The sequence below is a fragment of the Heterodontus francisci genome, chromosome 2 (genome assembly GCF_036365525.1).
Source record: "Heterodontus francisci isolate sHetFra1 chromosome 2, sHetFra1.hap1, whole genome shotgun sequence".
NCBI lineage: Eukaryota > Metazoa > Chordata > Chondrichthyes > Heterodontiformes > Heterodontidae > Heterodontus > Heterodontus francisci.
This window is the reverse complement of record NC_090372.1, coordinates 156,781,702-156,795,655: the sequence shown is the minus strand read 5'-3', so window position 1 is coordinate 156,795,655 and position 13,954 is coordinate 156,781,702. Positions and strand designations below refer to the sequence as shown.

Below are 13,954 nucleotides of genomic sequence, written 5' to 3'. Positions count from 1 at the left end.
GTGGACCTGAAACGCTAACTCTGATTCCCTGTCTCCACAGATGCTGCCCGACCTGCTGAGTACCTCCAACATGTTCTGTTTTTAATGTCTAGGCCCTGCTTCCCCAATGGCACCCACATCTGCAGGCTTTCAAAGTTTCTGGACACATTGCTTGGATGAGTCAACGTGAGATGCTGCCATGAATCAGACTGAGCACAGTGTCAGTAAGGTGCTGTGTGGCTTTGCTGCTGATCCAGGGGTTGAGAGCGCCACGTGCAGGACAGGTGGCTGGCTCCCGGGCCCGCGCCTGCGCATTGCGCAGCCCGGGGCGGGTTTCCGTGGGCTCTCAGGAAGAGAAAGCGGGGAAAGACAAGATGGAGCTTCTGAGGCTCAGCACTTTGTTTATCGTCCTTCTCGCCCGACCCGGTGGCTGCCAGGTCACCGATGACCCGCCCTCCGGAGGTAAGAGCGCCGCCCCGGGTAATTGGGTCGATCTAAGGTCGCCGAAGGCGGGGGGAGGGAGAGGCTCAACTGGTACTACTGAGGCAACAAACTCCGTGGGGAGGGCAGGAAACCTACACACCCCCCCGACACTTCTCCCCGCCCCCCACTACTCCCTTCCCCTCCTCCCCTCCCCCTACTGACACTACTCCCTACCCCTCCTCCCGACCCCTCTTCCCCACACCCCACTACTCCCATCCCCTCCTACACCCCCCCCCACGACACCAATCCCTGCCCAGACCCCCCCGACACCAATCCCTGCCCAGACCCCCCCCCCCCCCCCCGACACCACTCCCTGCCCACCCCCCCCCCCCCCGACACCATTCTTCTCTCTCCCCCCCCCCCCCCCCCCCCCCGGACACCACTCCTCCCACCCTCCTCCCCTCCCCTCCTCCCACATTCATGTTCAGAATATAATTTTTATATTATTACAGACAAAGACTGCAGTCCTGTGCTTGTTTGTCAAAACCAGTTAACATGTAAACACATGAAGTTTTCAATGTTGAATGAACCTGAATGAACTCTTAGCCAACACTGAGATCACATCAGATGCATACATTTCAGCTAGTTCAATCCTCCAGATTCCTCCCTCCTTCATCATGTAACCTATGGTTCTCATCTCACTTCATTTGGTCTTCTTAAACTGTGCAAATCCGTAGCCTTTTGTGTACACAACTCAACTTGCTTTTGGTACCACCCTATATCAAAATGTTCTTGGTCTATATGTTCCCAAAGTTGTACACATAGCCCTGGTTTGTACAAGAGTTTTAAGGCAGTCCTTAAAGCCTACCTCTGACCAAATGACATTCGCACCATACAAGTGCCAGGCAATGACCATCTCCAACAAAAGAGAATCTAACCATTTCCCCTTGACATTCAACAGCATTACAATCACTGAATCCCTCACCATTAATATCCTAGGGGTGACCATTGACCAGTAACTTAAGTGGACCAGCCATAAAAATACTGTAGCTACACGATCAGGTCAGAGACTGGGAATTCTGCGGCGAGTAACTCACCTCCTGATTCCCCAAAGCTTGTCCACCATCTAAAAGGCGCAAGTCAGGAGTGTGATGGAATACCCTCCACTTGCCTGGATGAGTGCAGCTCCAACAACACTCAAGAAGCTTGACACCATCCAGGGAAAAGTAGCCCGCTTGATCAGCACCCCATCCACCGCCTTAAGCATTAACTCCCTCCACCACAGGCACACAGTAGCAGCAGTGTGTACCATCTACAAATGCACTGCAGCGAGTTGCCACATTACAATACACAATAAATACGAGCAGGAATGCACCACATGGCCCATCGAGCCTGCTCCACCGTTCAAAATGACCAAGGCTGATCTTAGGATTCATTTCCACTTTCCCACCCGCTCGCCATATCCCTAGATTCCCTGAAAGACCAAAACCTATCTATCCCAGCCTTAAATGTATTCAACGATGGATAATCTCTCAGTGTCTACCCTGTCCAGCCCCTTTAGAATCTTATATGTTTCAATGAGATCACCTCTCATTCTTCTAAACTCCAGAGAATACAGGCCCAATTTACTTAGTCTTTCATCATAGGACAACCCCCTCATCCCAGGGAGCAATTTAGTGAACCTTCGCTGCACTGCAAATATATTCTGTCTTAAATGTGAGAGACCAGAACTGCACACAGTATTCCAGATGTGGTTTCGCCAAAATCCTGTACAATTGTAGCAATACTTCCTTATTCCTGTACTCCAATCCCCTTGCAATAAAGGCCAACATGCAATTTGCCTTCCTAATTGCTTCCTGTACCTGCATGTTAGCTTTCTGCATTCCTTGTACAAGCATACCCAAGTCTCTGAACATCAACACTTACAAGTTGCACACCTTTTTAAAAAAAAAATATTCTGCTTATCTATTCTTATGACTGAAGTGCATGACTTCATGCTTCTCTACGTTATACTCTATCTGCCATCTTGTTGCCCACTCACTTAACCTGTCTATATCTCTTTGCAGCCTCTTTGTGTCCTCCCCACAGCTTACCTTTCCACCTACCTTTGTATCATCAGCAAACTTAGATACATTACTCTCTGTCTCTTCATCTAAGTCATTAATATAGATTGTAAATAGTTGAGGCTCAGCATTGATTCTTGTGGCAGTCCACTATTTACTGCCTGCCAACTTGAAAATGCCCCGTTTATGCTCACTCGTTGCTTCCTGTCTGTTCACCGATAATTTATCCGTGCTAATATATTACCCCCAACTTCATGAGCCCTTATCTTGCCGATTAACCTTTTGTATGGCACCTTATCGAATGCCTTTTGGAAATCCAGGTATACTACATCTTCTGGTTCCCCTTTATCTACCCTACTAGTTACATCCTCAAAAAACTGTAATAAATTTGTCAAACAGGATTTTCCTTTAGTTAAAACCATGCTGACTTGTTCTAATCATACTGTGCTTTTCTAAGAGCATTGTTAAGACGTCCTTAAAGTAGATTCCAGCGTCTTCCCAATGACTGATGTTAGGCTAACTGGCCTGTAGTTCTCTGTTTTCTCTCTCCCTCCTTTCTTGAAAAACGGTGTAACGTTTGCCAACTTCCAATCTGATGGGACCATTCCAAGTCAAGATGGTGTGTGGCTTGGAGGGGAACTTGCAGGTGGTGGTGTTCCCATTCATCTGCTGCCCTTGTCCTTCTAGGTGGTAGAGGTCGCGTGTTTGGAAGGTGCTAAGAAGCCTTGGTGCATGGCTGCAGTGCATCCTGTAGATGGTACACACTACTGCCACTGTGCGTTGGTGGAGGAAGTGAATGTTGGTGGATGGGGTACCAATCAGGTGGGCTGCTTTGTGCTCGACGGTGTCGAGCTTCTTGAGTGTTGTTGGAGCTCTACCCATCCAGGCAAGTGGAGAGTATTCCATCACACTCCTGACTTGTGCCTTGTAGATGGTGGATAGGCTTTGGGGAGTCAGGAGGTGAGTTCCTCGCCACAGAATTCCTAGCCTCTGACCTGCTCTTGTAGCCACAGTATTTATATGGTTACTCCAGTTCAGTTTCTGGTCAATGGTAACCCTCAGGATATAGATTGCGGGGGATTCAGCGATCGTAATGCCATTGAATGTCAAGGGGAGATTTTCAAAGGAATGTATTGCCAAGGTTCTTTTGATAGTATCTTCCAAACCCGTGACCTCTACCACCTAGACAGACAATGGCAGCAGGCGCATAGAATCACCACCACCTGCAAGTTCCCCTCCAAGTCACTCACCATCCTGACTTGGAACTATATTACCTTTCCTTCACTGTCGTTGGGTCAAAAACCTGGAATTGCTTCTAACAGCAATATGGTACCTACACCAAATAGACGCCATTGGTTCAAAAAAGCAGCTCACCATCACCTTTTCAAGGGCAGTTGGGGATGGACAATAAATGCTGGCCTTGTCAGCAACACTCACATCCCAGGAATGAATAAATGTTTTTAAAAAGCTTTTAGTTATCTGCCTTAATATCTCCTTGCATGACTCTGTCAAATTTTGATTGATAATAGTCTTGTGAAGCACCTTGGGACTTTTTATTATGTTAAAAGCACTATGATATATACATTTTATTTTATATTTATATATATATATATTTTGTTACTGAAATAACTTTTCAGATTTAGCAGTGGAACTGCAAGGTTATTTGTCCCTGTGGCAGAAGGCAAGACCCACAGTGGGTCTGCTTTGCTGCTGGGTCTTGGCACATAAACATCTTTATCTTTAAATGCTGCTGACTGTGGGGAAACCTGCACATCAGTAGTCAACATCATTCACAGTGTAAAAGTGGCTATTTTCCAAGAAAGTTTATCTTTACACTCTTCCGTTTATTACTAATTCAGTGTTCTGCTAATAGTGTTACAAGTAATCATTTGCACTAAAATGCTACATGCATAACGAATAAAACAGTAGTCATGTCTTTAATTGAAAAAGACTGACGAGCTCAAATGAAAGAATGCAGATTTTAAGAATGGCTACTTGTTGAAGTTTTCAGTTACGAGAAAATAAATTCCAGGAACTGGTCGAAGGAAGTGATTCCAAAACCTGAGAGTTTGCCAGATATTGTTTTCAAATTACACATCTGTCATTAAATGTAAACCACTCAGCATTAATTATAAACTAGAAAAGAGCTTTCAAATGTGAAGTTTCTAAGTCTGCTTTTGTTTCTTTTGAACCACTTTCTGAAGTTATTTGATTTGAGAGTGATTAAGCCCACAGTAGTATACTTTGTATGGTTGCTGTATGTATTTGTTTGGTGGGTAACTTAATGGTATCTTAACAAAGAGCCACAAGTGCTTTTTGTAATACAGTCAGGTCTGTGGCTCTCCATTGCTATTTTTTCTTCAGATACTTGCTCATTTATGTTCTTTCAGCAGTATCCTAAATCCCTTTTGTTGTGATTTTTGAACAATTTTACCTTCTGTTGCTACTTTTTCTTTTGTATAGATTGCTCTGATTATACAAGTACATCTTGTGAAGAATGCTTGGATAATGTCAATGTAAGTATCACAATTTTATCATTAATGGAGGAATATCATACAATTTATAGTTTTGAGTATTTACTCACCTCTGAGGGAAAAATTGTTTCCTTCTTTAGCTGTGTGAAAACACATTAGCACCAGAGAACAAGAACAACTAAGGATCATAGAATGGTCACAGCACAGAGGGCGGCCATTTGGCCTGTCGTGCGTATGCGGCTCTCTGCAAGAGCAACTCAGCTAGTCCCACTCCCCCACCTTTTTCCCCATAGCCCTGAAAATCTTTTCTCTTCAGATAATTATCTGATTCTCTTTTGAAGGCCTTGATTGAATCTGCCTCCACCACTCTCTCAGCCAGTGCATTCCAGATCCTAACCACTCGCTGCGTAAAAAAAAAAATGCATGTCACTGTTGCTTCTTTTGCCAGTCACCTTAGATTGCTGTCCTCTGGTTCTTGGCTCTTCCGCCAAAAGGAACCGTTTCTCTCTATTTTCTCTGTCTTTACCCTCATGATTTTGAATACCTCTATCAAATCTCCTCTTAATCTTCTCTTGTTGAAGGAGAAAAGATCCAGCTTCTCCATTCTATCCACGTAACTGAAGTTCCTCACCCCGGAAACATTTTTTAAAATCTTTTCCGCACCCTCTCTAATGTCTTAACATCCTTCCTAAAATGTGGTACCCAGAATTGGACATAATACTCCAGTTGAGGCTGAACCAATGTTTTATACAGGTTCATCACAACTTCCTTGCTTTTGTGCTCTATGCCTCTATTTGTAAAGCTCAGGATCCCATATGCTTCATCAACTGCTTTATCAACCCACCCTGCCACCTTCAGTGATATGTGCACATATACCTTCAGGTCCTTCTGCTCATGCATCACCTTTAAACTGTACCCTTTATTTTATATTGTCTCTCTTTGTTCTTCTTACCAAAATGAGTCACTTCACACTTCTCTGTATTAAATTTCATCTGCCACTTGTCTGCCTGTTCCAGCGGCCTGTCTGTCCTCTCGAAGTTTATCGCTATCCTCCTCACAGTTCACAATACTTCCAAGTTTTGTGTCATCCATAACTTTTGAAATAGTGCCCTGTGCACCCAAGTTTAGGTCATTAATATTTATCAAGGAAAAGCAGTGGTCCTAACACTGCCCCCTCTAGTCCAAAAAACAACTGCTCATTACTTTCTGTTTCCAGTCACTCAGCCAACTTTGTATCCATGCTGCTGCTGTCCCTTTTATTCCACGGGCTTTAACTGCTGACAAGAGTGTTCTGTGGCACCTTATCACATGCCTTTTGGAAGTCCATGTACACCACATCAACTGCATTATCCTCTTCAACCCTCTCTGTTACCTCACCAAAATCGCAAGCCAAGTTAATTAAACAAGATTTGCCCTTAACAAACCCCTTCTAGCTTTCCTTTAATTAATCCATACTGTTTTAGTGACTGTTAATTTGTCCTGTATTACTGTTGCTAAAAACTTTCCCACCTCCGAGGTTGAACTGATTGGCCTGTTCTTGCTGGGCTTATCCTTCTGCCCTTTTTTTGGAACAATGGTGTAAATTTGCAATTCTCCAGTCCTCTGGCACCACCCCTGTATCAAAGGAGGATTGGAAGATTATGGCAGTTTCCACCCTCAGTATCCTTGGATGCATCTCATACGGGCCTGGTGACTTAGCAACTTTAAGTACAACCAACCTTTCTAATACCTCCTTTATCAATTTTTAGCCCACCCAGTGTCTCAACTACCTTCACTATGACTTGGGCAGCATTTTCTTTCTTAGTAAGGATAGATGAAAAGTGCTCATTTACTACCTCAGCCATGTCCCCTGCCTCCATGCGTAAATCTCCATTTTGGTCTCTAATTGGCCTCATTCCTCCTTTTACCACCTTTTTACTATTTATGTGCCTATAGAAGACTTTTGGATATCCACTGCTGCAAGTCTCTTCTCATACTCTGTCTCTGCTTCTCAATTTTTTTCACTTCCCTTCTGAACTTTCCACATTCAGCCTGGTTCTCAATTGTATTATCCACCTGATATCTGACATTTGCACCCTTTTTCTGCTTTTATCACACACTCTCTCTCTCTTTGGTCATCCAAGGAGTTCTGGATTTGTTTGTCCTACCTTTCCCCCTTGTGGGAATGAACCTCGACTTTACCTGAGCTATCTCCTCTTTAAAGGTAGCAAGCCACTCAGTTCAAAGGCAATTAGGGATGGCCAATAAATGCTGGCCTAGCCAGTGATGCCCACATCCCACAAACGAATAAATAAAAAATTGTTCAGTTACTGTTTTGCCTGCCAGTCTTTAATTCCAGTTTACCTGGACTAGATGTGCCTTCACCCCATTGAAGTTGGCCCTCCCCCAATTAATTATTTTTACTCTGGATTGCCCCTTGTCTTTTTCCATAGCCAACCTAAACCTTTTTATATTCTTTCACGGGATGTAGGTGTCACTCGCAAGACCAGCATTTATTGCCCATCCCTAATTGCCCTTGAACTGAATGACTTGCTAGCCATTTCAGAGGGCAGTTAAGAGTCAACCACATTGCTGTGGGTCTGGAGTCGCATGTAGGCCAGACCAAGTAAGGATGGCAGATTTCCTTCCCTAAAGGACATTAGTGAGCCAATTTTGCGACAATTGATCATAGTTTCATGGCACTATGGTAGGAGTTTAGGTGTCATTCCATTAAAGGCATGTTTCTCATGGAATCCAACAAAGATGTTTGTGAGAGCTGGGCCTAGAGGGGATCCCATGACAACACCATCTATTTGGGCATACATGGTGTCATCAAGGACATACAGGAATTGCATATTGCTAGCAATGCTGCCTATGTGCTCATTTGACATTGCTGGCCTATTCACCAATGTACCACTTAAGGAAGCCATATATACTTGCACTGCAGCATGGCGATCTAGACCCGCCCCCATTGCGTGAATCTGTATTCATTGAACTTATGAACTCAGAAGCTCATGCAGTTGAGTTCAGTTTTAATGACATCATGTATGCCCAAATAGATGGTGTTTCCATGGGATTCCCTCCAGGCCCATCACTTGCAAACATTTTTGTTGGGTTCCATGAGAAACATGTCTTTGATGGAATGACACCTAACCGACCTCTTGCATATTTCCGAAATGTAGATGATACATTTGCTATATTTACATAAGAACATAAGAACTAGGAGCAGGAGTAGGCAATTCAGTCCTTTGAGCCTGCTCTGCCATTCAATACGATCATGGCTGATCTCATCTCGGCCTCAACTCCACTTTCCTGCCCATTCTCCATAACCCTTCAACCCTTTACTAATTAAAAATCTGTCTATCTCCTCAAATCTACTCAATGTCCTGGCATCCACCGCACTCTTGGGTAGTGAATTCCACAGACTCACGACTCTTTGAGAGAAGTAATTTCTCCTCATCTCTGTTTTAAATCTGCTACCCCTTATCCTAAAACTATGACCTCTCGTTCTGGATTTCCCCACCAGAGGAAACATCCTCTCTCCGTCTACTTTGTCAATCCGCTTAATCATCTTATATACCTCAATTAGATCTCCTCTCATTCTTCTAAACTCTTCATAAGACAAACCCCTCATCTCTGGAATCAATCTAGTGAACCTCCTCTGAACTGCCTCCAATGCAACTACATCCCTCCTCAAATAAGGGGACCAAAACTGTACGCAATACTCCAGATACGGTCTCACTAATGCCTTGTACAGTTGCAGCAACACTTCCCTCCTTTTATACTCTGTTCCTTTAGCAATAAATGCCAAAATTCCATTTGCCTTCCTTTTTACCTATTGCACCTGCATACTAGTTTTCTACCATTCATGCACGAGTATACCCAGATCCCTCTGCACCGAAGCACTCTGAAGTTTCTCTCCATTTAGATAATAATTTGCCTTTCTATTCTTCCGAACAAAATGGATAACCTCACACTTATCCACGTTAAACTCCATCTGCCAGCTTTTGGCCCATTCACCTAACCTATCCATATCCATTTGTAAATTTCTTATTTCTTTTGTGCAACTTACTATCCCGCCTATTTTGGTGTCATCTACAAATTTGGTTATAGCACCTTTTATCCCTGCATCCAAGTCATTAATATAGATTGTAAATAGTTGGGGCCCAAGAACCAAACCCTGTGGCACCCCACTAGTTACATCTTGCCAACCAGAAAAGGACCCATTTATCCCGTCTTTCTGTTTTTTGTTGGTTAGCCAATTCTCTATCCAAGCTAATAAATTGCCCCTAATCCCTTGTGAACTTACCTTGTGTATTAACCTTTTGTGCAGCACCTTATCAAATGCCTTCTGGAAGTCCAGATATACTATATCTACAGGATCCCCATTATCCACTTTACTTGTTACATCTTTGAAGAACTCTAGCAAATTAGTCAACATGATTTACTCTTCATAAAACCGTGCTGACTCTGATGGATTGCGTTTTGACTTTCTAAATGTCCTATTATTACTTCCTTAATAATGGATTCTAACAATTTCCCAACGACAGATGTTAAACTAACTGGTCTATAGTTTCCTACTTTCTGCCTTCCTCCTTTTTTGAATAAGGGTGTTATATTAGTGTTTTTCCAATCCACTGGAACCTTTCCCGCATCCAGGGAATTTTGGAATATTATAACCAATGGACTCACTATCTCCGCTCCCACTTCCGTTAAGACCCTAGAATGTAGGCCCTCAGGCCCTGGGGACTTGTCTGCCTTCAATTCCAATAGTTTGCTCAGTACTTTTTCCCTAGTGATGATGATTGTTCTAAGTTCCTCCCTTCCGATAACCTTTGCATTACTTGTTCGTATTGGGATGGTACTAGTGTCCTCCACCGTGAAAACTGAGGCAAAATACTGATTGTGTCTCCACCATTTCTGTGTTCCCCACCATTAACTTCCCAGTCTCATCCTCCAAGGGACCAACATTCACTTTAGCTACTCTCTTCCCTTTTATATACTTACAGAAGCTTTTGCTATCTGTTTTTATATTTTGTGCTAGTTTTCTTTCATAATTTACCTTTGCTCTTTTTATTACTTTTTTAGTAACCCTTTTTTTGATCTTTAAAAGTTTCCCAATCTTCCAGCCTGCCACTGACCTTTGCAATGTGGAATCCACAACTGCATGCACTAATTTCCTTACACGTCATCCTGCACTCAAATTCACCTTTGAAATGAAGCAGTCAAATGAGCTCCCTTTCCTTGACATACTAGTTGAGAAATCTGCTAAGGGGTTCTCTACCACGGTTTACCACAAACCTACCTCCACTGGTCAAAACACACGTTGGGATTCTTACAGTTCCACGCACTGTAAGATTGGCCTTATCGGCAACCTCGTAAATAGGGATGTTTGCTCACCATGCATGTTTGATGCTGAAATAGGGTGAATCAAAGGCATCCTGCGTGATAGAGGCTATACTGATCAGATCATTTCTCGCTGTATATTGTGAAAACTTATGAATGGGCTTAAGGCCGTCATTTTTGGCCGTGAAAAGTGCCCAGTCTACCTTAAATTACCTTGGAAGGACAATGTATCCCAAAAATTTGAGCAACAGGTAAAACTAGCTGTTTGACGCTGCTACGATGCAGTAGCAACATATGTGGTGTTCACCACTAACAGGATGCTGCCGTCAAGCCAAAAAGACGTCCTGGCTATCTCAAAAAGGAGTAACATGATATATGAATTTCAATGCCATTGTGATGCTAGGTATATAGGCCATACGTTTCAAAGGCTAGCTGATCGTATCAAACAACATATCCCTTCTGCTGTTCGCAACGATAAAGGCGCAGGTCATACACAACCAGCCATGCTTGCAAAACTCAAAACACAGTGTCCAACATTAAATGTGATTCCGCGATTGGACAACATTTGCTAAATAATCCTCAGTATGCTAAGAATTATGCTGACAACCAATTTAAGATTATCACTAGGACTCACAGTGTGGCGCATTTGCATGTACTGGAAGCTACATATATTATTAATATGCAGGGCCCTGTTCTTTGCAGACAGAAAGAACATGCACACACATTGTGTCTGTTTCAGCAAAACAAAATAAGTGAGAGCCATTTGCTGGTTCATTCCTCAGGACAATGCCTTGACCAATCAGAGTCAAGCTGCCTGATTTAAATTTCAAACAATGCTTGATAGTTAACTGTCAGTCACCATAAACTGGTGCATTCTCCATGGCAATACCTCTACCAATCAAGAGTTCACTTGCCAACCAATCAGCACTGTCTTCTCATACAGTAAGTTAAGTTATTGCTTTCCCTTACATTGGTATTCTTGCAGATTGCTCTGATGAGTTGAGTGCAAGACAAAAAGCTTCGACAATATGTCTCTATTTTCAGCAATTTCATACTCTAGTGCTATTTGTCTTTCCCAATTCTCTGTGCCTTATTTTTCCTCTCTAATATTACCTCCTGGTTCCCTACCCCTGCCAAGTTAGTTTAAACCCTTCCCATTGGCACTAGTAGATAGCCCCACAAGGACATTGGTCCCAGCTGTGTTCGGGTGCAACCTGTGGGCATGTGCAGGTCCCATCTCCCCAGAACCGGTCCCAATGTCTCAGGACACTAAAGCCCTCCCTCCTGCAACATCTCTTCAACCATGCATTCATCTGTTGTATCCTATTTTTATACTTGCTGGTGCATGGTAAAAGGCATACTCAGGAGATTACTACCTTTGAGGTCCTGCTTGCTAATTTCTTTCCTAGCACCCTAAACTCTGCATGCAGGACCTCATCCCTCTTTCTGTCTATGTCGTTGGTACCGATCTGGACCACGACTGCTGGCTGTTCATTCTCCTCCCCCCACCCCCACCTCCCCCAAGAGCGCTCTGCAGCTGCTCAGTGATATCCTTGACCCTGGCACCACGGAGGCAACATGCCATCCTGGGTTTACGTCTGCGGCTGCAGAAATACCTGCCTATTCCCCAGATAACTTCTTCCAAACATGGTCATGTATATAGAACAGTGTATTTAGCAACAACAATGTCAGTAACTCTCATTTTTTTGTTTATCTCATTAAGTTGACAGCCCAGGATTGTTACACTGTTTACGTATGCTGAATAACACTGCTTGTTTAATCAGTTAATTTCAGTTTTGAAAATCAGACTCTACAGGCTACATGAATAGCTACAACAACTTGCAGGATATTAACTCGCTTTGACATGGCAAATATTTACAGTTGAGATCTTATAAAATGCCAAGCATTTTAATTTTAAAAATGTTTGACTTTCATGTAACAATTTTGATATTCTGCAGTTACATTCTAGTGCATAACTGCTTAGAATTACTTTTTTATTAGTTGTAAAAGTTGATTTATTCTGCAGTTGTTTTTTTTATCTCAAACTAATCCTCCTTTATAAACAATAGGAATGTTTTGAAAAAAGGAAATGCCCATTAATCACAATGGCTTCATTCAATCTGTCACATAGCCATTCATTTACTTTTTGACAGCTGAATTAGCTGTCATTGTCCTAGATGGCTGGCATCTGTTTACTTCTGATGCACGCCACTGAATGTAAATAAATGACTCCCATCAGTCATAGTGATGTCAGAATTTAGGTGCACGTTTGGAGGCTTTCACCAGCTTTCAAGGTATTTTAATTAATGGAAAAGACAAAGTTTCAGCAGCAAACCTTTTTATTCACTCATGTTTACGAGGAGCATTTTATTCAGTTACAAAAAGTGATTTGACCACTATTTTAGAAACAATTTTGTGGTTGTCCTCTATCAAGACATACAGGATCCTATCGTTTGCTAACAAAAGTTTCTCTGCCAATTCTCAAAGGCAATTAGGGATGGGCAACAAATGCTGGCCTTGCCAGCAATATTCACATCCTTTGAAAGAATAAAAAAAATTACAGCTCTCTGCAAGCACCCTATGGTGGACAGATGTCAATTCTTTTAGTGCCTGAAGTGAGGTTGCAAAATTAGTACCAAATAAATGGATTTGGGGATGTTTTGGGCACTGGTATTTTGCATTTGTTAGGATTCTTGTTGGTACTGTTCAAGGTCACTCTTTTTAAGATCTTTAAACATCTTTCAATGCCTTTATCTTTTTAGCAGAGCTCAGATTTGAAAGACACAAGGTTTGATGCATTTTACTGCATCTTACAGAAGAACATACCTGTTGTGCTAGTCTTCAGATGAACTCGAACAGCGGTGTTCAAGCATTTTTTCTTGAAAATGTTTAGCCTTGTTTTCAAATCCCTTCTCACCTCTCCCTGTTTCTAACTTCTTCCGGCCTACAACCCTCCGCGATATCTGCACAATGCCAATTCTGGCCCGATTTTCATCATTCCACCGTTGCTAGCCGTGCCTTCAGCTGCCTAGCCCTGTGATCTAAACCTCTGTGTTTCTCTACCTCCCTCTCCTGTTAAGGCATTCCTTCAAACCTACCTCTTTGACCAAGCTTTTGGTCACCTGTTCTAATATATCCTTATGTGGCTCGGTGTCAAGTTTTGCTTAATAACACTGTAGTAAAGGTGTTATATAAAGGCAAAGTTGTTTTAAGTGGGCCACACAGGCACCATCAGGACCTGCATGTAAAGTTTTAAATTCATGTTTCCATTGACTTGCATATATCTCAAGTTTCTAGTACTTAAATCAGTTCTTTACTAACCTTAAATCCCCATAAAATTCAAATATGACAAACCAGCAAATAAATACACGTAAGTATAAATAAGACTGGGGAGCCTAGGCTTTGAGTCAAACTGTCAGGGCTTGGGGCCATGCGCCACAGTTTGGACACCCCTGAAATATTATACTACTGTTTTTAACAGCCAACTTGTTGGGATAAGTAAATGAGAGTGTTCTTCATAGAATAAACTGTTTTATTAAATCTTAACACTGCAATTCAAGAAAGTGGAATGTGGACAATATGGGAGTGCATTCTTTGATTTTTTTCGAAAGGATATACACCGTAAATCAAGTCATAATTTCAAGTTCAAGATTCCAAACTGTTCAGTTAATATTTTGTAGAAAAGACTGA

The 13,954-nt window shown here is 42.5% G+C and overlaps 1 protein-coding gene across 1 annotated transcript in view; it reads left to right on the top strand.

Annotated features, from left to right (window-relative positions):
• The first annotated feature begins 291 nt into the window (after positions 1-291).
• LOC137347744 (pituitary tumor-transforming gene 1 protein-interacting protein-like) overlaps positions 292-13,954 on the top strand; it is a 90,134-nt gene continuing 76,471 nt past the window's right edge. Inside the window, exons 1-2 of the mRNA XM_068012646.1 lie at positions 292-441; positions 4,929-4,981. Coding sequence (XP_067868747.1) covers positions 354-441; positions 4,929-4,981 — 141 coding nt within the window. The 5' untranslated portion in view covers positions 292-353. The remainder of the gene's footprint in view (positions 442-4,928; positions 4,982-13,954) is intronic.